The 23,945-nt window shown below is 43.0% G+C and overlaps 2 protein-coding genes across 6 annotated transcripts in view; both read left to right on the forward strand.

Annotated features, from left to right (window-relative positions):
* Positions 1-21,893, forward strand: LOC110521714 (epoxide hydrolase 4). Its single transcript, XM_036969207.1, has 7 exons — positions 1-655; positions 7,404-7,489; positions 14,312-14,469; positions 15,413-15,541; positions 17,959-18,062; positions 18,727-18,875; positions 20,727-21,893. Exons 1-7 carry the CDS (start codon positions 413-415, stop codon positions 20,965-20,967), a joined length of 1,110 nt encoding a protein of 369 aa, XP_036825102.1. The 5' UTR covers positions 1-412; the 3' UTR covers positions 20,968-21,893.
* Positions 21,894-22,877: 984 nt separating this feature from the next.
* The window catches only part of LOC110521715 (AP2-interacting clathrin-endocytosis protein), a 44,878-nt gene continuing 43,810 nt past the window's right edge, over positions 22,878-23,945 (forward strand). For 2 of the 5 annotated variants that reach the window (XM_021599512.2, XM_036969478.1), the window contains exons 1-2: positions 22,878-23,329; positions 23,657-23,832. In XM_021599512.2, the coding sequence (XP_021455187.2) occupies positions 23,729-23,832 (104 nt within the window). In that variant the 5' untranslated portion in view covers positions 22,878-23,329; positions 23,657-23,728. The remainder of the gene's footprint in view (positions 23,330-23,656; positions 23,833-23,945) is intronic. The other 3 variants (XM_021599511.2, XM_036969477.1, XM_036969476.1) reach the window with 2 other exon arrangements.

The raw sequence follows: 23,945 nt of genomic DNA on the forward strand, positions 1-23,945 counted from the left end.
AGAGAGGGTGAGGTGTAAAGATCAGTTACAGTCAGAAACTCCATATCTCCTGTTTTGCTTTCTAAACACATGGGAAGGTTTTGGAGGTGACGAGGAGTCTCGTATTATACAGCAGAAGGAGTTAATCAACCATCTCGAGCTATACAACCTTTGTTGTCATCAAACTCACGCGTGAATTCTGATTTGCTGCTCCAATCGTGAACGATTCATTTAGCCGGTTTAGAATAGAACAGGAATCCTCCCTGGTGCGAGTGGCGGACAGACAGTCATGCAGATACACTGTTAGTAGGGCGACACCGGACTACCGGATAACGATGAGCGATATTTCATGATAATCAACCAATTAACAAAATAATAAATAGGTAGCTAGGTAGGTAACGTGAACCGCGGTGTTTTCCGCATTAATGTAAAGATGGCGAGAGTGCTCTATAACTTGCTCATGTTTACAATCGGACTCACGCTGAGGATCCGAGTTTTGGGTTATTGGTCGTTGATATACGGTTATTGTGCCCTTTGCACTGCCGTAGCGCTGCTGAAACTTTGGTGGAACATAATTTTAAGGCCGTCAACAACCTTCCAGTGGGGAATTCGCGAAACACCCCCTGCATGCCTGAACGACACGTCCTTGGGAACGCACTGTTATGTTAGAATAAAGGTAAAGTACCGCAGGTGAAAATACGACTATTTGGGATTGGGAAATAGCCTTTTGTGTTCATGAGAGGTCTGCATAGGTCATTTTGTTTGCGCCTAGCTTGCCTGTAGCGTTGAAATCAGAAATAAATCAAAATAGGCCTTCAGGCTACATGCAAATCGTGGGCGCATATGTTTATTTTTGGGGGCATTTCAGAGAAACGTTATGCAGGTATAAGATGTTCAGTGTCGGTAGGCTACTGTTATTAATTTCTGCGCTCAACTCTGAGGTAGTGCTGAAAAGAGCTCCATTAGGAGCAGCAGCAGCAGCAGCAGTTATATTATCCTGTTGTGATTCGTGACAAATATCACGATTTCACGTGAGTACGGAGAATGGAGGTATGCTAAACTGTAAATTCTCCTTTTTTTTTTTTTTTTTAAGTATTTATTTATGAAGACAATATCCCTCGTAGGATTCACATAGCATAAAATGCATACTCATAATAAGAATGTGACAGTTCAGCTGTAAGAATAATATATGTTACTTGAAATCCAAAGTAACTGTGGGATTTAACTTGGTCAGTAAGTAACCTAGCTACATTTTGCCAGAGATAAACTTGAGCTGTGTATCTGGGGATTTTAGGATACTGTGATGTTGTTAAATCAGAAATGAGATACTGAAAAAATATGGCTTGGTTGTAGAATCGAAGGACCATTTGAGAGTTTGAGTGATGAAGGATGGACAGAGGATCTCGAAATCCCTGAGCAAGAAAACTTGGATGAACATAAACTAATGTTTTTTTTCTTCTGGCAATTGTGCTGATATTATGTGCCAAATGTTAAGACAACAAATGGCCCATTTGCGATTTTGACTTGATTTCAATAGGCATAGGCTACAGATCAAAATCTGGGTTTATGAATGTAATTACATTTTGCCATGGTTTTCTTGGATAAAGGCAGGTAACCTATAGCCCCTGATAGGCCTACATCTCAATTCAGATAGTCTACAGTAGCCTAGACAATATGTAGGTAAGATGTAAACTGAACGATTTAGCAGCTTGCTTAGTTCAAATTAACAGACTCATTTATTCAACATGAATAGCGAGGTGATTAAGAGTGCTTGTGTTTCCCAAAAGCCTGCTGGAATAGGCTACTGAGGATGGGGGGGGGGGGGGGGGGTCATAATTTCAATCACTGAATTAAATATTATGTATATGAACTGAATATGCTTGTCAACAACAGCCAGTGTTTATTTTTTAGAATTGGTTTTACCTGTAGCCTAATCTGGCTGCTGTTACTGTCAATCTAATGCGTTCCAACAACTGATAGGCAATTGTGATAGAGCTTTGATTATTTCCAATTTAATCAACTTAAAATGTCCATGAATAACTGCATAATAACACAAGGCTACAACAACAATAAACTGAAGTTAAAGGATCTTTATTAAATTGGTTTGCCAGCCTCCAGGTAGGCTACAGAAGTGGAACAAATTGATTTGCAATGACTCCAGTGATGGTAGACTACAACGACATATAAATTAATACACTAGTTGATGGCCAACAGAGGCAAATGTATAATTCTTCACATTTAGCCTAATATCAGTTTCATTGAGGACCTCCCCACCACTCACTCAGCAACAGCCTGCCTCACTGCCTGACAGTCAGAAGCAAGTCACAGTGAAATATATATACTTTTAAGACAAATTGAATCAAATGTGTTTGGTCACATACACATATTTAGCAGATGTTATTGCAGGTGTAGAGAAATGTCATTGTGGCCACGGGGCAACTTAGAAATAGCCCAAAAACCTGCAACCCATGACAAATACATTTTCACCCACAACATTGTTTTCAAAGTAGCCCAATTTGGTGGGAAAACCGTGAACATTCCAACACTGACCACAGTGCATTGGCTGGAGGTGGGACTTACAACGAGCAAGTGATAGAGAATGTCTCTGATTGGTTAGAAATGGAAGGGTGATTGACTGAGGAGATGTTAGGCATTCTAACTAAAGGGACAAACTAGAGATGTATAGAGACTTACCATGACTGACTGCATGGCCATTTTTAAAGCCGCCCCAAAATGTGTTGTATAGAGTTGCACTCAATAACAAAGGGCAGCAAGGGATGACATGAAGACTTGTGGTCATCCAGCGAGGCAGAGACGTAAACCAGACGGGCGACTGGTCCAACAGATGTCCTGTCTCTTGGTGCAGCTGGCTGCCTCGTCACAAAGGTGCTTGAGGTCACCAGATCAGGGCGTGTGACATGGCGGGAGCCAGTTTAGGCTGTAAGGCTGTTCTAGAAGATGGGAGAAACAGGATGCAGTGAAGGCTTGTAAGGCCCCCCAGCAGAGGAGCAGGAGTCATCTTGACCCCCGGCATGGTGTCAACTGAGGACACCAGGACTGGAGACATCAGGGCTGCAGTGGCAGAGCTCGGCAAGGACCCTGGGACTGGATACTTTGGTGACTGGATCCACAAAGCAGCAATGGGTGGTGGCCACCGGACAGTCCGGACACAGGCAGAGGGACCAGGTGAAGGCCCCGGATCAGGAGGTCAGGCTGCAGCAGGAAGACCAGACAAGGCCCCGGGACTGCAGATGGCAAGGTCACAGGTATCAACAAAGGTTTCAGGACCGGAGATCGCAGGGCCGTAGCAGAGCTCAACGAGAGCCTCCGAACTGAAGATGGCGATCCCGCCCGTCAGCGACAGGAGAGGCCCCCAGGACGGGCTGAAGTCGGCTGGATCTCCACAACAGTAAGGGGCAGCGATTTCAGGATAGCAGCCAGCCAGAACCCCACGTCAGCTACAGGAGAGGGCTGCGCGTCAGGAACTGAGATCAACTGGATTCCCACAGCGGCAATAGTCAGAGATCTTAGGACAGGAGACAGCTGCACACCTAAAAGAGAGTGAGAAAAATACCCAAAGGTGGGAGAAGCTGGAACCCTGGTGCAGGAGAAACTGACTGATTGTTGCCCAGAGCTGTTGACTTGAGCCTGACAGAGCTAGTGATTTGGGGCCTGACTGGGCTACAGACTGAGCTATGGGATGTCATATCTATCAGGACAGAAAGCACGGGGCCTACTGGGAGAGTTTGGGTTAAATGTGGAAGATCCATTTCGGTTGAATGCATTGTTAGGCAACTGAATAGGTATCCCCTTTCCCTAGGTGATCAGGGAACTGAGGGCTAAGATGCTCTGGACCCTCTGAGGCTATTGACCGAGGACCTAGTAGGGCAGAGGGTGAGGTTTCTCCTACGACAGGATACTGAACACCTCAGTCTCCCAAGGCAGGAGCTAGAGGGACACAGTTCGGAGGGACTAGCAAGAACCCCAAGGCTAAGACCAGCAGGGACTGTAAGCATTTCACTGTAAGGTCTACCTGTTGTATTCAGCGCACGTGACAAATAAACTTTGATTTGACAGCAGACACAGACTGAGCTACTGCAGCAGAGACTGGAGGGGTTCCCAGGGAGGTGCAGGGAGACATCTTTGGACAGCAGCAGGCTGGACGTCGAAGGTAAGACTAGGCAGATCCCACCAGGAAGGGACGGGAAAGGTCTGAGTGGCAGGGCTGGACTTGGCGCCTACAGCACCTGCATGCAGTGTTCCCGCATTATGGACCAACTGACATTCGGAGGTGTCAGATGGAGTAGGAGTAGGCTTCTCCCTCTGGGTGACTCTGGCAGCTCCTCGATACTTTGAGAAGTCTGTAGGTTTTCCTCCTCGACAACAGTCAGGGATGTGAGGATTTATCTTGGGTCCAGAACAGGGGTCTGCAAAACCTCTGTCATTGGAGACGGCGATGGCACCACTGGGTACCAGTTGAGACTGCGACAGGAGCTGATTGCGACAGTGAGCTCGGATAGCTCCTCTGTCCCTGGAGAAGACTGTAGAACCGCTGGACCTATTTCTGGTGCTTCTGTTGCATGACAATCTCTGAGATGATGTCTTGGACAGCTTGGTGGCACAAGTCCCTGTTCTCCCCCTCTGAGACTTCTTTCAGTTGTTAAAGGAGAGAACTGTTTAAAGGCTGGCTGAGCCGGTCATGTGACAACTGGCAGTGTCCGTCAGGTTCAGGTGGGTACTGGCGACATTGATTGGGTGGACTGTATGAACCTTCCATCTTCCTGACTGCTTCAATAAGCTCATCAATCTCGTCACGCTGGCTGTGTAAACGCAGACAGCGTTGTCACTGGCGGTCCATGCTCTGCTCAACGCTAAAACTTGCCGCAACTTGTCTTCTGAGGAGAACTCACAGTGTCCACTTGTCTTCACCGCAACTCACTAGCTGGAAGTGGGACTTACAACGAGCAAGTGACAGAGAATGTCTCTGGTTGAAAAAAGAAGGGTGACTGATAGAGGTCGACCGATTATGATTTTTCAATGCCGATACTGATACCAATTATTGGAGGACCAAAAAAAGCCGATACCGATTAATCTGCCGATTTTAGATTTTTTAAAAAAATGTACTTGTAATTATGACAATTACAACAATACTGAATGAATACTTATTTTAACTTAATATAATACATCAATAAAATCAATTTAGCCTCAAATAAATAATGAAACATGTTCAATTTGGTTTAAATAACGCAAAAACAAAGTGTTGGAGAAGAAAGTAAAAGTGCAATATGTGCAATTTAAGAAAGCTAACGTTTAAGTTCCTTGCTCAGAACATGAGAACATATGAAAGCTGGTGGTTCCTTTTAATATGAGTCTTCAATATTCCCAGGTAAGAAGTTTTAGGTTGTAGTTATTATAGGACTATTTCTCTCTATGCGATTTGTATTTCATATACCTTTGACTATTGGATGTTCTTATAGGCACTTTATTATTGCCAGTGTAACAGTATAGCTTCCATCCCTCTTCTCGCTCCTACCTGGGCTCGAACCAGGAACACATCGACAACAGCCACCCTCGAAGCAGCATTACCCATGCAGAGCAAGGGGAATAACTACTCCAAGTCTCAGAGAAAGTGCTGTTTGAAACGCTATTAGCGCGCACCCCGCTAACTAGCCATTTCACATCGGTTACACCAGCCTAATCTCGGGAGTTGATAGGCTTGAAGTCATAAACAGCGCAATGCTTGAAGCATTGCGAAGAGCTGCTGGCAAAATGCACGAAAGTGCTGTTTGAATGAATGCTTACGAGCCTGCTGGTGCCTACCATTGCTGTCAGACTGCTCTATCAAATCATAGACTTAATTATAACATAATAACACACAGTAATACGAGCCTTAGGTCATTAATATGGTCGAATCCGGAAACTATCATCTCAAAAACAAAATGTTTATTCTTTCAGGGAAATACCGAACCGTTCTGTATTTTATCTAACGGGTGACATCCATAAGTCTAAATATTCCTGTTACATTGCACAACCTTCAATGTTATGTCATAATTATGTAAAATTATGGCAAATTAGTTTGCAAAGAGCCAGGCGGCACATACTGTTGCATATACCCTGACTCTGCATGCAATGAACGCAAGAGAAGTGACACAATTTCACCTGGTTAATATTTCCTGCTAACCTGGATTTCTTTTAGCTAAATATGCAGGTTTAAAAATATATACTTCTGTATATTGATTTTAAGAAATGCATTGTTTATGGTTAGGTACACATTGGAGCAACGACAGTCCTTTTTTTGCGAATGCGCACTGCATCGATTATATGCAACGCAGGACACGCTAGATAAACTAGTAATATCATCAACCATGTGTAGTTATAACTAGTGATTATGATTGATTGATTGTTTTTTAAAAGATAAGTTTAATGCTAGCTAGCAACTTACCTTGGCTTCTTACTGCATTCGCGTAACAGGCGGGCTCCTCGTGAGGCAGGTGGTTAGAGAGTTGGACTAGTTAACCGTAAGGTTGCAAGATTGAATTCCTGAGCTGACAAGGTAAAAATCTGTTGTTCTGCCCCTGAACAAGGCAGTTAACACACTGTTCCTAGGCCGTCATTGAAAATAAGAATGCGTTCTTAACTGACTTGCCTAGTTAAATAAAGATTAAATAAAGTTTTTTTTAAATCGGCGTCCAAAATTACCGATTTCCGATTGTTATGCAAACTTGAAACCGGCCTTAATTAATTGGCTATTCCAATTAATCGGTCAACCTCTAGTGACTGACTAATGGGCTGTTGGGCATTCTGACTAAAATGACAAGCTAGAGGGCATGGACACATACCATAACTGACTGCTTGGCTGTTTTTACAGATACAGTAAACTACAAGTCCATGCAGATGAACAAAAACCGAAGAAATGAATGTGCACTTTACTCAATGGTTTGACCATAAAAATAACCTATTCTACAAACCATTAAAACATGCATTTACAATAATTTGAATAAAATTGGCTATAAATGTCATTGACAGATTTCATAATATACAGAATGCTTCATACTGGAATGACCAGAAGGCAGGCCAGCGCTGTGTTTATGCGATGGCCCTGCTCTGTCCCTGTTCTCTCCCTGTTTTACAGTGCCATAAAGCACACAGCGATGTTTGAGGATGATAGGTTTATGTCACAGAGAGTAGACAGTATCTTCGTCCTAAATTACACCATATTCCTTACATAGTGCACTATATATGGAATAGGGCGAATGCAACTAAGTTGCTCTGGATAACAGCTTCTACTAAAATACTAATTTGGGGCGCAGCCAGAGAGCAGACAGTAACAGCCTACGTGATAGAGGGCAGGGAAGTGATGACACGATATTATAGTGTGTCCCTGGTGACTGACTGACTGATCTGTCCTCTGTCTTTATTCTCAGGAGTCTGGTCTGAGGTTTCACTATGTTGCTGCTGGAGAGCGAGGGAAACCACTCATGCTGTTTTTGCATGGCTTCCCAGAGTTCTGGTAAGACTTCTAGACTACACACTGCATCTACACATTATATACACATATGGGGCCTGTGTCCCAACCAGGACACAGATTAAGCCTAGTCCTGAACTAATAGTCACTTTCAATAGAAATTCTTATTTTTTCTTGCTTTTTTGTCCAGGAATATCTAGTCTTAATATAGACCAAACTATTATATTGGTATTGCCTGTCAAGTCAAGTTTTGTTCTTTTTATTTGTGTTTTTTATAGTTAGAAAGCATTTTTGAAAGGAGCTCTGTTGTAAACTAACCAACCAGGTCCCCCTTGAATCACCGACCCCTTATAGTAGCCCACTGCTGTATCAACCTCATACAGTGCCTTGCGAAAGTATTCGGCCCCCTTGAACTTTGCGACCTTTTGCCACATTTCAGGCTTCAAACATAAAGATATAAAACTGTATTTTTTTTGTGAAGAATCAACAACAAGTGGGACACAATCATGAAATGGAACGACATTTATTGGATATTTCAAACTTCTTTAACAAATCAAAAACTGAAATTGGGCGTGCAAAATTATTCAGCCCCCTTAAGTTAATACTTTGTAGCGACACCTTTTTCTGCAATTACAGCTGTAAGTCGCTTGGGGTATGTCTCTATCAGTTTTGCACATCGAGAGACTGAAATTTTTTCCCATTCCTCCTTGCAAAACAGCTCGAGCTCAGTGAGGTTGGATGGAGAGCATTTGTGAACAGCAGTTTTCAGTTCTTTCCACAGATTCTCGATTGGATTCAGGTCTGGACTTTGACTTGGCCATTCTAACACCTGGATATGTTTATTTTTGAACCATTCCATTGTAGATTTTGCTTTATGTTTTGGATCATTGTCTTGTTGGAAGACAAATCTCCGTCCCAGTCTCAGGTCTTTTGCAGACTCCATCAGGTTTTCTTCCAGAATGGTCCTGTATTTGGCTCCATCCATCTTCCCATCAATTTTAACCATCTTCCCTGTCCCTGCTGAAGAAAAGCAGGCCCAAACCATGATGCTGCCACCACCATGTTTGACAGTGGGGATGGTGTGTTCAGCTGTGTTGCTTTTACGCCAAACATAACGTTTTGCATTGTTGCCAAAAAGTTCAATTTTGGTTTCATCTGACCAGAGCACCTTCTTCCACATGTTTGGTGTGTCTCCCAGGTGGCTTGTGGCAAACTTTAAACAACACTTTTTATGGATATCTTTAAGAAATGGCTTTCTTCTTGCCACTCTTCCATAAAGGCCAGATTTGTGCAATATACGACTGATTGTTGTCCTATGGACAGAGTCTCCCACCTCAGCTGTAGATCTCTACAGTTCATCCAGAGTGATCATGGGCCTCTTGGCTGCATCTCTGATCAGTCTTCTCCTTGTATGAGCTGAAAGTTTAGAGGGACGGCCAGGTCTTGGTAGATTTGCAGTGGTCTGATACTCCTTCCATTTCAATATTATCGCTTGCACAGTGCTCCTTGGGATGTTTAAAGCTTGGGAAATCTTTTTGTATCCAAATCCGGCTTTAAACTTCTTCACAACAGTATCTCGGACCTGCCTGGTGTGTTCCTTGTTCTTCATGATGCTCTCTGCGCTTTTAACGGACCTCTGAGACTATCACAGTGCAGGTGCATTTATACGGAGACTTGATTACACACAGGTGGATTGTATTTATCATCATTAGTCATTTAGGTCAACATTGGATCATTCAGAGATCCTCACTGAACTTCTGGAGAGAGTTTGCTGCACTGAAAGTAAAGGGGCTGAATAATTTTGCATGCCCAATTTTTCCGTTTTTGATTTGTTAAAAAAGTTAAATATCCAATAAATGTCGTTCCACTTCATGATTGTGTCCCACTTGTTGTTGATTCTTCACAAAAAAATACAGTTTTATATCTTTATGTTTGAAGCCTGAAATGTGGCAAAAGGTCTCAAAGTTCAAGGGGGCCGAATACTTTCGCAAGGCACTGTACAATAGTATTCTATCGTGGGTGTCCTATCAAAAACACATATTTTGACCAATGAGTAAAATAATATGTTATGTAGATACTCCTCTAAGAAAATCAATGGTCCAAACCACATGTCTCTATCATAATCGGGTCAAAGGTTATTGGAGTTTTTACCCTTGTAGGATGGCTGAGATTAGGGTGACTAAATCATTGGCCAGAGGTGGAGAAACAAGTGGTCCAAAGTCTGGAAAATAGCTTTGCGTCAGCTAGGCTGGATGCTCTGTGAGAGACAAACTGACACGCTCACCGTTGAACTCGTCTTCTTTCTTCTTGAATCCGGAGGACATAAAACAACGAGGTAAGATGGATATCGATTTTGAGACATGACATGTAGTATTTTCATATTTTAGTATGCGCTTTTTATATTAATGTACAATTCCTTTGTGAAATGTCAACGGAGCACTGAGCGTACCAGACGCTTTTTATTTTCAAAGCCTTTTATATTTAATTTTGCTCGTGTGATGTTAATTTTACGTTTTTTTGCGACCCGCGGACAGAACTTTGCAGAAGACGTTAAATCCTCGAAAGTCACTGCGAGAAGCGGTACCGTTAGCGCTCTGTCAAACAGAGCTCGGTGCTTATTATCGGATGTATTATCTAAACGAAATCTGACTTTTCTGATATAATGATATGTTACAGAAAGACCCCACTGAACGATTCAGAACATGAAGAATCATATTTGTCTTGGTAAAATTCCATCTGGGCAGAGTGAGTGGACACCCTACTCTATTATGTAACCAACGCTTTGACCTCTTCTCTACTGTACATTGTTACTGCATCATAAGAACGTATCTTGCTCCCAGGCAGACTAAATAACTTTTTTGCCCGCTTTGAGGACAATACAGTGCCACTGACACGGCCTGCAACGAAAACATGCGGTCTCTCCTTCACTGCAGCCGAGGTGAGTAAGACATTTAAACGTGTTAACCCTCGCAAGGCTGCAGGCCCAGACGGCATCCCCAGCCGCGCCCTCAGAGCATGCGCAGACCAGCTGGCCGGTGTGTTTACGGACATATTCAATCAATCCCTATACCAGTCTGCTGTTCCCACATGCTTCAAGAGGGCCACCATTGTTCCTGTTCCCAAGAAAGCTAAGGTAACTGAGCTAAACGACTACCGCCCCGTAGCACTCACATCCGTCATCATGAAGTGCTTTGAGAGACTAGTCAAGGACCATATCACCTCCACCCTACCTGACACCCTAGACCCACTCCAATTTGCTTACCGCCCAAATAGGTCCACAGACGATGCAATCTCAACCACACTGCACACTGCCCTAACCCATCTGGACAAGCGGAATACCTATGTGAGAATGCTGTTCATCGACTACAGCTCTGCATTCAACACCATAGTACCCTCCAAGCTCGTCATCAAGCTCGAGACCCTGGGTCTCGACCCCGCCCTGTGCAACTGGGTACTGGACTTCCTGACGGGCCGCACCCAGGTGGTGAGGGTAGGCAACAACATCTCCTCCCCGCTGATCCTCAACACTGGGGCCCCACAAGGGTGCGTTCTGAGCCCTCTCCTGTACTCCCTGTTGACCCACGACTGCGTGGCCACGCACGCCTCCAACTCAATCATCAAGTTTGCGGACGACACAACAGTGGTAGGCTTGATTACCAACAACGACGAGACGGCCTACAGGGAGGAGGTGAGGGCCCTCGGAGTGTGGTGTCAGGAAAATAACCTCACACTCAACAAAACTAAGGAGATGATTGTGGACTTCAGGAAACAGCAGAGGGAACACCCCCCTATCCACATCGATGGAACAGTAGTGGAGAGGGTAGCAAGTTTTAAGTTCCTCGGCATACACATCACAGACAAACTGAATTGGTCCACTCACACAGACAGCATCGTGAAGAAGGCGCAGCAGCGCCTCTTCAACCTCAGGAGGCTGAAGAAATTCGGCTTGTCACCAAAAGCACTCACAAACTTCTACAGATGCACAATCGAGAGCATCCTGGCGGGCTGTATCACCGCCTGGTATGGCAACTGCACCGCCCTCAACCGTAAGGCTCTCCAGAGGGTAGTGAGGTCTGCACAACGCATCACCGGGGGCAAACTACCTGCCCTCCAGGACACCTACACCACCCGATGTCACAGGAAGGCCATAAAGATCATCAAGGACATCAACCACCCGAGCCACTGCCTGTTCACCCCGCTATCATCCAGAAGGCGAGGTCAGTACAGGTGCATCAAAGCTGGGACCGAGAGACTGAAAAACAGCTTCTATCTCAAGGCCATCAGACTGTTAAACAGCCACCACTAACACTGAGTGGCTGCTGCCAACACACTGACACTGACTCAACTCCAGCCACTTTAATAATGGGAATTGATGGGAAATGATGTAAATATATCACTAGCCACTTTAAACAATGCTACCTTATATAATGTTACTTACCCTAAATTATTCATCTCATATGCATACGTATATACTGTACTCTATATCATCGACTGTATCCTTATGTAATACATGTATCACTAGCCACTTTAAACTATGCCACTTTGTTTACATACTCATCTCATTTGTACATACTGTACTCGATACCATCTACTGTATCTTGCCTATGCTGCTCTGTACCATCACTCATTCATATATCCTTATGTACATATTCTTTATCCCCTTACACTGTGTACAAGACAGTCGTTTTGGAATTGTTAGTTAGATTACTTGTTATTACTGCATTGTCGGAACTAGAAGCACAAGCATTTCGCTACACTCGCATTAACATCTGCTAACCATGTGTATGTGACAAATAAAATTTGATTTGATTTCTTAGTTGAAGTCTTCGTATGGCCTGTATGGCTCAGTTGGTAGAGCCTGGTGCTTGCACTGGCAGGGTTGTCGGTTTGATTCCCGCGCCACCCAGTTGTAAAATGTATGCACACGTGACTAAGTTGCTTTGGATAAAAGTGTCTGCTAAATGGCATATATGTTATACAGTGAGCTCTAAAAGTATTAGGAAAGTGACACATATTTTGATGTTTTGGCTTTGTACTCCAGCATTTTGGATTTGAATTGATACAATGACTGAGATTAAAGTGCAGACTGGAAATTTTCATTTGAGGGTGTTTTCATCCATATCGATTGAACCGTTTTGAAATTACAGCACTTTTTGTACATAGTCCTCCCATTTTTGGGACCAAAAGTATTGAGACAAATTCATTGATGTTTATTAAAGTCGTCAACAGTTTAGTATTTGGTCCCCGATTCCAACAGTGGCATGCAATGATTACGTCAAGTTTGTGACTACAAAGTTTGTTTTGGTTGTGTTTCAGATTATTTTGTGCCCAATAGAAATGAATGGTCAATAATGTATTGTGTAATTTTGTCATCACTTTTATTGTAAATAAAAGTTTCTAAACACTTCTACATTCATTTGGATGCAACCAAGATTACAGATAGTTCTGAATGGATAGTTAATAATAATGAGTGAGAAAGTTAGACACACAAATATCATAGCCGCCCCCACAAATGCTAATCTCCCCTGTTATTGTAGTGGTGAGAGGTTAGCATGTCTTGTGGATATGATATTTGTGTGTATAAATATAATTCCCCCAAGACATGCTAACCTCTCACCATTACCATAACAGGGGAGTTTAGCATTAATAAACCTTTAACCACTTTAATACACAAGTGAATTTGTCCCCAATACCTTTGGTCTCCTGAAACGGGGGGGGGGACGACTATGTACAAAACGTTCTGTAATTTCTAAACGGTTCACCCGATTTGTTGGATGCAAATTAAATTGTATCATTTCCAATCCAAAGTGCTGGAGTACAGAGCCAAAACAACAATACATTTGTCTCTGTCCCAAAACTTTTGGAGCTCACTGTGTATTATTAATGAACGCTGCCTCACTGCCCATCTACTGTACAGGAATTCATGATGAACTCTGAGTGTATCCCAAATAGCACCCTATTCCGTATATAGTGCACTACTTTTAACCAGAGCCCTATGGGCACTGGCCTTTTGGGACACGACCTCTATCTCTCTTTTCCTAGCTGGACAGAAAGACTATTTTACACTTACAACTTCCCCCTCTCAATTATTTCAGTGTTGAAAAAGTGCTAAACCACAGCTTCCCATATCACTCTGAAGAGAGAGAGGGTCTTGGGTGCGGGGGGTTGCTGTTTGAGATGTGGTTATGTGGAGGAACTGGAAGTGCCTGTGTTTATTTTAAACTTCTATATTCTGAGAAGTTGGGTTTCTCTGTTCTCGAAGTGTGTCCCAAATGGCACCCTATTCCCTTGTGCACTACTTTTGACCAGGGCCCATAGGACTTTGGTCGAAAGTAGTGCACTATATAGGGAATAGGGTGTCATTTGGGACACCGCCCAGCTCTTATCCTGACTCATCAGAACCCCAGTCAGGCCTTGTGGTCCTCCTCTATAGGGCTTTCAGTTCAGAGGAGAATCGGCCTCCAGTCCACCTCAGACAAGATCTTCAACCAGAGAGCTTTTCCTCTCCGCTGTGATGACTGTGAGGATTAGAATCGGGGGGTGGGGGGACATATATTATACAAAGGTGACCTTCACTCAGTTTGGAAGGGAAGAAGGGAAACTGAGTGCCAGTTGAAAAAATATATATAAACTCTGTAGGTGTATTCAAGAGAGAAACGCGGTTTATCTGTGAGTGGTTTTTCAACTGTGCGCTCTACTGAATGTCGTCTCTTGATTGCAGTAGTGAAGATGGGGTTTAGTTATGAAATACTGTCCTGTGTGTGACCTTCCCCTGCCATCAAGACAAAGATGGTTCTCGTCTTAATCTCTCTCTCTCTCTCTCTCTCTCTCTCTCTCTCTCTCTCTCGTCTGTCCATCTGCCTCCAGGTTTTCCTGGCGCCACCAGCTGCGTGAGTTTAAGAGTGAGTTCCGTGTGGTGGCCGTTGACTTGCGAGGCTACGGGGAGTCTGACTTGCCGTCATCCACAGAGAGCTACCGCTTTGACTACCTGGTCACCGACGTCAAGGACATTGTGGAATACCTAGGTAAGAGGGGAGAGTGGACGAACACGTCTTATCTCTCTATCTTATATACATGTTTTCATTAGTTTAATTAGTTTATACACAAAGACATAAGGAGACAGGTGTATGCTGTATATATGATGGAAGATGAAACAAAACATGCCCACTCTGATTCAGGAACGAACACTTTAGGGACCATGACTAGGGTGACATGGCCTGGTGTCCTGAGCTGAGTCAAAGTTTCTCATTGTAGCTATACTGTGTGGATTGGACAGCCTGTGAACACCCCGTGGGCCCACAACACAGCAGGACATGACAGGCTTCCTCTGACTCATGTTGACTGACTATGGGTAGTCGTGCTGATACAGAATGCGCGCACACACACACACACACACACTACAGACCTGGCAGCACGGAGCACACTTACTCTGTGAAACAGGAAGCTTTCATAGACCTGGGGGCCTCTATGTAAGACCAGTGTCCCTCACCTTGTGTAAGGCTGATTTTTCAAATAGCAGTACAACTGTCAGTATTATTTGCTTCACATGGAAAATAACATCAATTTTTACAAGAAGATAAGCTATGGTCACAGTATATTATATTCATCATGCAAGACTCCTGCCCAAAACATAATCTGTTAGACTTGCACACCAGACTGGCTCAGTTGTTTCCAATAACCTTCCTAAGAAGATGACTAATACGCTGAATAATCAGGCATCACGTTGTTTTCACTGTACACTGCAGAACGATTGTTCTTCTTCAGGAGGTATATCTTGGCAAGAAGGCTCGGCTGATGGAAGGCTCGGCTGATGGAAGGCTCGGCTGATGGAAGGCTCGGCTGATGGAAGGCTCGGCTGATGGAAGGCTCGGCTGATGGAAGGCTCGGCTGATGGAAGGCTTGGCTGATGGAAGGCCAGTGAAATGGTCCTGGTCACGCGCACTCAGACTCTCCTCCATCTCTCCTCAGGTTACAACAGATGTTACCTGGTCGGCCATGATTGGGGAGGAACCATCGCTTGGCTGTTCGCCATCCACTACCCCGAGATGGTGACCAAACTCATCGTCTTAAACTGCCCCCATCCATCTGTCTTCACTGGTAGGTCATTGTCCATGCAGGCCCAGCCAATAAGTGACATATACAGCCACTTAGGGCCCTGCAGCTGCTAGAAAGTCCTCAACCCCCCAAAAAGACCTGGTTAGGGTACCTCTGCATTCACTGGTATGGGACCGAACTACCCCCACCCTTCTGTATGCACTAGTATGTCATCACAATCCAAACTCAGAGTCTTAAACTGCCCAAATCCCTCTGTGTTCACTGGTACGTCCTACCATCCCTCTGTGTTCACTGGTACGTCCTACCATCCCTCTGTGTTCACTGGTACGTCCTACCATCCCTCTGCGTTCACTGGTACGTCCTACCATCCCTCTGTGTTCACTGGTACGTCCTACCATCCCTCTGTGTTCACTGGTACGTCCTACCATCCCTCTGTGTTCACTGGTACGTCCTACCATCCCTCTGTGTTCACTGGTACGTCCTACCATCCCTCTGTGTTCACTGGTACGTCCTACCATCCCTCTGTGTTCACTGGTACGTCCTACCATCCCTCGGTGTTCAAGTTGAAGTTTCAACTTTAGTGCCTCAGAGGGAAATTTGTTTTGCAGCAATAGTCAAACATAAAAGCCATAACAAAATACATTGACAAATGACATGGACTACATAGGTGAATACATAGGTGGGTACACTGAATGCAATAGACTTAATACACCAATCGACTAGTCCCTGACCACGTCATTGTCCTGAACTGCCCCCATCCCTCACTGATACGTCATCACCAGCCACCATCCTTAGATAAACAACAGATGAAACGACCTACTGTGTGTCACTAGTACAATTACTAGTTCAATATAAATGGAGAGAAACCTCTTCCTCCTTGTGCTAATTAGAGAAAAATATGTTTGGCTCTGGGGTTATTACCATGATTACCATCTTTAATTATAAGGTGTTATAACCTCGAAGTGTTTACTCCATTCATCTAGTAGCTCCTCAGTCTCCTTCCTTAAGGGGGAGATGGAGGAGGTAATTATAGAGTAATGCTTTAACATGTAGTTGGAGCAGCTGGGCTGGAGGAGAGGACATGGGTGAAGAGGATACAGTGCATTCGGAAAGTATTCAGACGCCTTGACCTTTTCCACATGTTCTTCCGCTGCAGCCTTTTACTCTAAAATTGATTAAATCGTGTTTTTCCTCATCAATCTACACACAATACCCCATTATGACAAAGCAAAAACAGGTTTGTATACATTTTTGCATGTGTGTTAAAAATGGAAATATTACATTTGCATAAATATTCAAACCCTTTACTCAGTACTTTGTTGAAGCACCTTTTGCAGCGATTACAGCTTTGAGTCTTCTTTGGTATGACGCTACAAGCTTGGCACACCTGTATTTGGGGGAGTTTCTCCCATTCTTTTCTGCAGATCCTCTCAAGCTCTGTCAGGTTGGATGGGGAGCGTCGCTGCACAGCTATTTTTAGGTATTTCCAGAGATCGGGTTCAAATCCGGGCACTGGCTGGGCCACTCAAGGACATTTAGAGACTTGTCCCGAAGCCACTCCTGCATTGTCTTGGCTGTGTGCTTAGGGTCGTTGTCCTGCTGGAAGGTGAACCTTCGCCTCAGTCAGGTCCTGAGCGCTCTGGACCTTCAATGCTGCAGAAATGTTTTGGTACCCTTCCCCAGATCTGTGCCTCAACACAATCCTGTCTCGGAACTGTACGGACAATTCCTTCGACATCATGGCTTGGTTTTTGCTCTGACATGCACTGTCGACTGCGTTACCTTATATAGACAGGTGTGCCTTTTCAAATCATGTCCAATCAATTGAGTTTACCACAGGTGGACTCCAATCAAGTTGTAGAAACATCTCAAGGATGATCAATGGAAACAGGATGACAAACTCAATTTTGAGTCTCATAGCAAAGGGTCTGAATACTTATGTAAATAATGTATTTCTGTTTTTAGCAACAACAAAAAAACATTTTAAACCCTTTTTTGGCTTTGTCATTATGGGGTATTGTGTGTAGATGAGGGGGGGAAAGTATTTAATCCGTTTTAGAGTAAGGCTGTAATGCAACAAAATGTGGAAAAAGTCAAGGGGTCTGAATACTTTCCGAATGCATTGCACTGTAGAGTGGACATCACTGACCGACAGCCCATCCACAGCCCTTCTCTGTCCCTTGCAAATGCACTGTGCCGCATTTGTGTCTTGCCTAAATTGCACACTTGCAAGATGCCAACGTCCATACTTGCATGCCATACATGCCAAAACCCTTGCTTCATTCTAAGTGTTATGCAAGTGTATATTTTGGAACTCCTAACTCTTGATTTCTTCTCATCCTCTTTTATTAATGTTGCATTCTTTCCCTTCTCTTCTATTCTTCTCTCCTGTTCTCCTCTTTCTACCTCTATTCTCTCCGTCTCTCTTCTCTACGCTCCGCTCTCCTCCATGTTTCTAGATTATGCCCTGCGTCATCCCAGCCAGCTGCTGAAATCCAGCTACTTCTTCTTCTTCCAGCTGCCTCGCTTCCCAGAGCTCATGCTCTCAATCAATGATTTTAAGGTGTGTGTGTGTGTGTGTGTGTGTGTGTGTGTGTGTGTGTGTGTGTGTGTGTGTGTGTGTGTGTGTGTGTGTGTGTGTGTGTGTGTGTGTGTGTGTGTTGAGGGTAATGGTTGTGATGGCTGTTTCTCAAGGAGTCTGTGTATGGCAACAATTTATGGATTGCAGCTGTGATTTCATTGAAAATTGAAAAATATTTGCTACAATTGTTTTTTTTTCTTGGCGAAAACACGATTGTTCTTCCTGATTGCTATCATTAATAGACAAATCTAACAATTATTGACTGCAAGACAGAAGGTGATTAAATTGATCAGGCCTAATAAATAAATAAATAATGCATTCCCATTTTTTCTTTGTTCCAAATTATAGGGAGAGTAACAGCAGTAAATCATTGTGTTGTGCCTAAGTCCTTCTCATTTGAGTGTAGGTCATCTCGCAGTAGTCAACACAACGACCATCCCATTTATAGTAACTGATCGTCTGATCTGTATTACTGTGATGGTGACATAAGGGACCTTGTCTGTGAGTGCCATCCAGATCAAATCACACCTTGAGCGCATCCACACACACACACACACACACACACACACACACACACACACACACACACACACACACACAGTTACTCACCCACCTAGTGTGTCTTTCTGTCCCCTCTGTATTATAGGCGCTGAAGGGCCTGTTCACCAGCCGTAGTACAGGGATTGGGAGGAAGGGTCGGTGGCTCACTTCAGAGGACATGGAGGCTTATCTCTACGCCTTCTCCCAGCCAGGGGCCCTGACCGGGGCCCTCAACTACTACAGGAATGTCTTCAGGTGAGGAAGATGATGAAATGATTCATTAGTGAGCTCTGTATTAGGATGTCTCCTGTGGACATCCATGCTTATGTAGGACATGCACAATGTGAACATGTCGAAGCTGACCATTGTTGTTTTGCCTCTTCATTTTACCACAAGCGCCCTCTAAAAATGTCAATCATTACTGCCCTCTTGTGTTGGAAATGATATCATCTGATACAATAGTATTGTACTTTCAATGAGTTCCTCTTGTGAAAACTCAGTGGTCTATATAATAAGTCCCCTCACTTGCCAGTGGTACAGCAGTCTGGGAATCAGATGCACGATGAGAAATAATTGGTTTTTGGAATAATCTATTCTGTTTTTTGGTTTGTTTGTTTGTTTTCTATTTGTCTTTGACTCATTACAGGAGTCAACTTGTCAATGTAATTTATCTCTGGCTCTTTCTCTCACACACACACACTATCTTGTATAACTAACCTTATGGGGATACACAATTCAGTCCCATTCAAAATCCTAGTTTCCCTAACCCTTACATTAACCCAAACTTTATCCTTAACCTTAACCCTAGCTCCTAACCCTATTCCATAATACTAACCTTAACCGTAAACCTAACCCTAGCTCCTAACCCTATACCTAATACTAACCTTAACCGCAAACCTAACCCTAGCTCCTAACCCTATACCTAATACTAACCTTAACCATAAACCCCCTAGAAATAGCATTTGACCTTGTGGGGACTTTTGTTCATTTACTATTCGTGTCCCCAAAAGTATAGTTAAGCACGTCCACACGCACGTCCACACCACACTGACCCATACAAACACACACAACATCAGAGAGTGCATGTTCTTGACATGGGAACTCAACGTGCATGGCTGACTTCACCATCTGCTCTCCTTCCTTAAAGCAGCCAGTCAGTGTCTCTCAAAACAGAACCGAATATTTTGTTCTGCTCAGGGATTTTATAATAAGGATGTCACTGACTTTATTATGAATTAGTCTGAGAAATGTGTTCTATATATAAATGAATCAATTAGCCTCTCCAGAGATTACAACATAGGTTACAAGCACGTACACTACCGTTCAAAAGTTTGGGGTCACTTAGAAATGTCCTTGTTTTTGAAAGAAAAGCAAATGTTTTGTCCATTTAAAATAACATCAAGTTGATCAAAAATACAGAGTAGACATTTTTTATGTTGAAAATGACTATTGTAGCTGAAAACGGCTGATTTTTTTAATGGAATATCTACATAGGGGTACAGGGGCCCATTATCATCAACCATCACTCCTGTGTTCCAATGGCACGTTGTGTTAGCTAATCCAAGTTTATCATTTTAAAAGGCTAATTGATCATTAGAAAACCCTTTTACAATTATGTTAGCACAGCTGAAAACTGTAGTTCTGATTAAAGAAGCAATAAAACTGGCCTCCTTTAGACTAGTTGAGTATCTGGAGCGTAAGCATTTGTGAACACAGGAGTGATGGTTGCTGATAATGGGCCTCTGTGCGCCTATGTAGATATTCCATTTAAAAAAATCAGCCGTTTCCAGCTACAGGATTCATTTACAACATTAACAATGTCTACACTGTGTTTCTGATCAATTTGATGTTATTTTAATGGACAAAATATGTGCTTTTCTTTCAGAAACCAGTACATTTCTAAGTGACCCCAAACTTTTGAATGTATGTGGTGTATGTTTAAAGCATGAACGTATAGTACTGTGGGCGAGGCCTACATCACGTGATTTGAAGGTCCGCGTTGAACCAGTTTTCTGGTTCTCAGATGCTTTTCAGTTTATTTCCTGAATTTACTTAAATGGAATTGACCTCAACCCATATAAGGTCTATTGTTAATACTCTCCACAGCTCCCTCCCACTGAGCCAGAATGATGTCAAGTCTCCAGTGTTGTTGTTGTGGGGTGAGAGGGATGCCTTCCTGGAGCAGGAGATGGCTGAGGCATGCAGGGTCTACATCCGGAACCACTTCCGACTCAACATCATCTCTGGAGCCAGCCACTGGCTACAGCAGGACCAGCCTGACATCGTCAACACACTAATTTGGACCTTCCTCAAAGAGGGAGAGGGGCGCAAAACGCACAGGAACTGAATCTAGCTAGGTTTGCATCCCAAATGGCACTCTATTCCCTTTATAGTGCACTACTTTTGACCAGGGCCCGGGTCAAAAGTAGTGCACTATATAGGGGAATTGGGTGCCATTTGGGATGTAATCCTAGAACGAGGCCTCCTCCCTCTCTCCGTCACTCCCTCCCACCCTCTGTCCCCACCAGCCACTCCTACCACTGGAAGCCTAGAATATGCCTGTGAAAAACCAACCAACATAACGATAATGCAATCATTCTTTAAATCTTTACACATTTCAGCTATTTTTTAAGATGTCAAAAGTGAAAGAGGAAAAAAGCACATTTTATTGAGAGGACACTGAGTAGTACAGTAGTATGTTTGACGCATATTAAATACGTTTCTGCACATGACATCCGCCTTAAAGTTTGTAGGTTACAACATTACAAATGTGTGGCAAAATCTCCTTCTGAGTTTGTATTGTGTGGTGCCTTTTAATGTAATGTTGTATAATGTTTTGCGGCGTTGTAAAGTTGTGCCATGTCTTCTGAGGTTGAGCTGTGGCATTTGTCTGCTGTATGTGTCACTGGATTGCTCCTCTCACAATCCTTTGGGATCCCTCTTGTCCCACACCTTGTCTTCGTCCCAAATGGCACCCTATTCCCTATTTAGTGCACACTTGTACAGGGAACAGGGTGTCATTTGGGACGAAGACCCTCTCTATCAGGTAGTGTTGTCTTACTGAAAATATTATTTTTGTAAAAAAAAAAGAATGTTTGTTCAGTTATTTGAGAATGTTGTTCATTATGAGATTCCTGTATAGAACAACAGTGACGGTTAAATATTGTACACTTTTTTTTTTGTTTGTATCTATTCCTTTCTCTGAAATCCACTGAGCCAGGTCTGCACCATTTTTGTTTTTTAAGCAGCAAATAAACTATCATGTGAAGCCTGGGGAGGCATTATCAATCTTTTCAACTGACAGTCCTGACCTACAGATTTACAAATGGACAGATACAACCTGTCCTAATTTGCATGCCTGCTGTCATGCTATGTCATTATACTAGAACAGTGGTTCCCAAACTTTTTATAGTCCCGTACCCCTTCAAACATTCAACCTCCAGCTGCGTACCCCCTCTACCACCAGGGTCAGCGCACTCTCAAATGTTTTTTTGCCATCATTGAAAGCCTGCCACACACACACACACACTATATGATACATTTATGAAACACAAGAATGAGCGTGAGTTTTTGTCACAACCCGGCTTGTGGAAAGTGGCAAAGAGCTCTTATAGGACCAGGGCACAAATAATAATAGAATAATAATCAATCATTTTGCTCTTATTTAACCATCTTACATACACAACTTTATTTGTTAATTGAAAATTGTGAATCACAATTTTATTTGGCGTACCCCCGACGGCATTGGGAATACCTGTACTAGAACATGATTATAGTTATGGAGCATAGCTTGGTTCATGCCACGTTCAGAACGACTGGGAACTCAGGAAAATTACGAGGTCAAATCATGACGTCAGTGTTCCTCAGGTAGGAAAGACAGCTCTAGAAAGAGTTCTGGGTTTCCTAGTTGCAATTCCGAGTTGGATGACGGTTCAAATCGATTTTCCCAAACGATAATGTCTGGAGTGGAATAGTTTCAAACACGTGGTTTACATGTGTTTAATGCCATTTGCTATGTTCCAGACATTATTATGAGCCTTTCTCCCCTTAGCAGCCTCATGTGGTATATATACTACGTTAACTGTTTTATTTAATTTATTTGTTAGGAGAGATCGAATGCAACATGAGCATTTACTACAAACAGTATGACATTTAGGACCCGTTTTTTAATTCGCGCATATTAATGTATTTACGGTCAAAATACCTCCTTTTGCATACGTCATTGGGGTGGGTAGCACAGTCAGTCGGAGAGCACAGCAAGCGTGCTAATTGCTTCTTTGTTTCTGTCGAGTGCTGACGCAAACTCTTACTCAGTGACTGGACCATATTGAGTTCTTGTGGCTGTATGAATCGACAGATATTTTATAGGCTCGTTTTTTGTGATTTTTTTTAGGAGCTGCCTACTCATTGTTTTTGTTCCTCTGAGATAGATGGCGTCTATTTCAGTGACGTAGGGTAGCCATCTAACTGTTTTGACAGCTGAGGAAAACAACTATATGTTATTATTAATTATTAATGTAGCTATTACCATGCAATTAAACAGGGTGTGATTTGCGTTTGATAGTAGCTAAGTAAGTGGGAATTTCACGAAATTACAGTTTTTTTTTTATCTGATAAAGCTAGCTAGCCTATTCTTGAGGTGACATTGAAATAGTGCCGTTAGGATCTCTGAGGTGTCTACTACAAAACTGGATCAATGAGTTAGCCAGGTAAATTGCTGAACTTTATTTATTTATTTATTTATTTTAGGTAAGCTTGAAATGGGTCTAATTGACTTAACAACCAAAACACATCTACGTTTTGCTATTTTAATGAGCCAGAATGTCGATAGTTATTTCTGATTGTTTATTGAAGTTAGCTGGCTAACTCATTGAACCTGCTTTGTAGTATACCCCTCTGACCTTTGAGTTATACAAGAAGCTCATCTATGGCTAGGGAAGACACCTATGTCTGTTATTCGTGAAATATTAACTGAGTTTTATTACACTTCTTTGTGTTTGATCTTCTCTCCTTCTGTCCCCCTACTTTGAGCCTAGGTGTGATGAACTGCCCCAATCTTGTGGGTTTTTAGGAGAGACATCAAACTTGTTTGAGCGCACACAACTACTATGATCAACACAGAAGCAATACGAGAATTTGAAGCCAAAGGAAGAAAATCCAGAAGCAATCTTAAGAAATGCTTAGCTTCTGCATTGTCTGCAGACCTCAACAGGTAATGATTAACACTGTTTATGGACACAGAACCTTAGCCTATTTTCCAGTGAAGTCTAGTAAAAAACACATTCACTCTACATAAGGCGTTGTCAGGCAACTGTCAAGAAAGCC

The sequence above is a fragment of the Oncorhynchus mykiss genome, chromosome 30, assembly GCF_013265735.2.
Source record: "Oncorhynchus mykiss isolate Arlee chromosome 30, USDA_OmykA_1.1, whole genome shotgun sequence".
NCBI lineage: Eukaryota > Metazoa > Chordata > Actinopteri > Salmoniformes > Salmonidae > Oncorhynchus > Oncorhynchus mykiss.

Bases quoted from the DNA above. Each gene is read 5' to 3' on its own strand.
- LOC110521714 (XM_036969207.1), top strand. From the start codon at position 413: ATGGCGAGAGTGCTCTATAACTTGCTCATGTTTACAATCGGACTCACG. The intron at 656-7,403 runs GTAAAGTACCGC...CTTTATTCTCAG, and splicing joins ACTGTTATGTTAGAATAAAG to GAGTCTGGTCTGAGGTTTCA. The intron at 18,063-18,726 runs GTGTGTGTGTGT...TCTGTATTATAG, and splicing joins TCTCAATCAATGATTTTAAG to GCGCTGAAGGGCCTGTTCAC.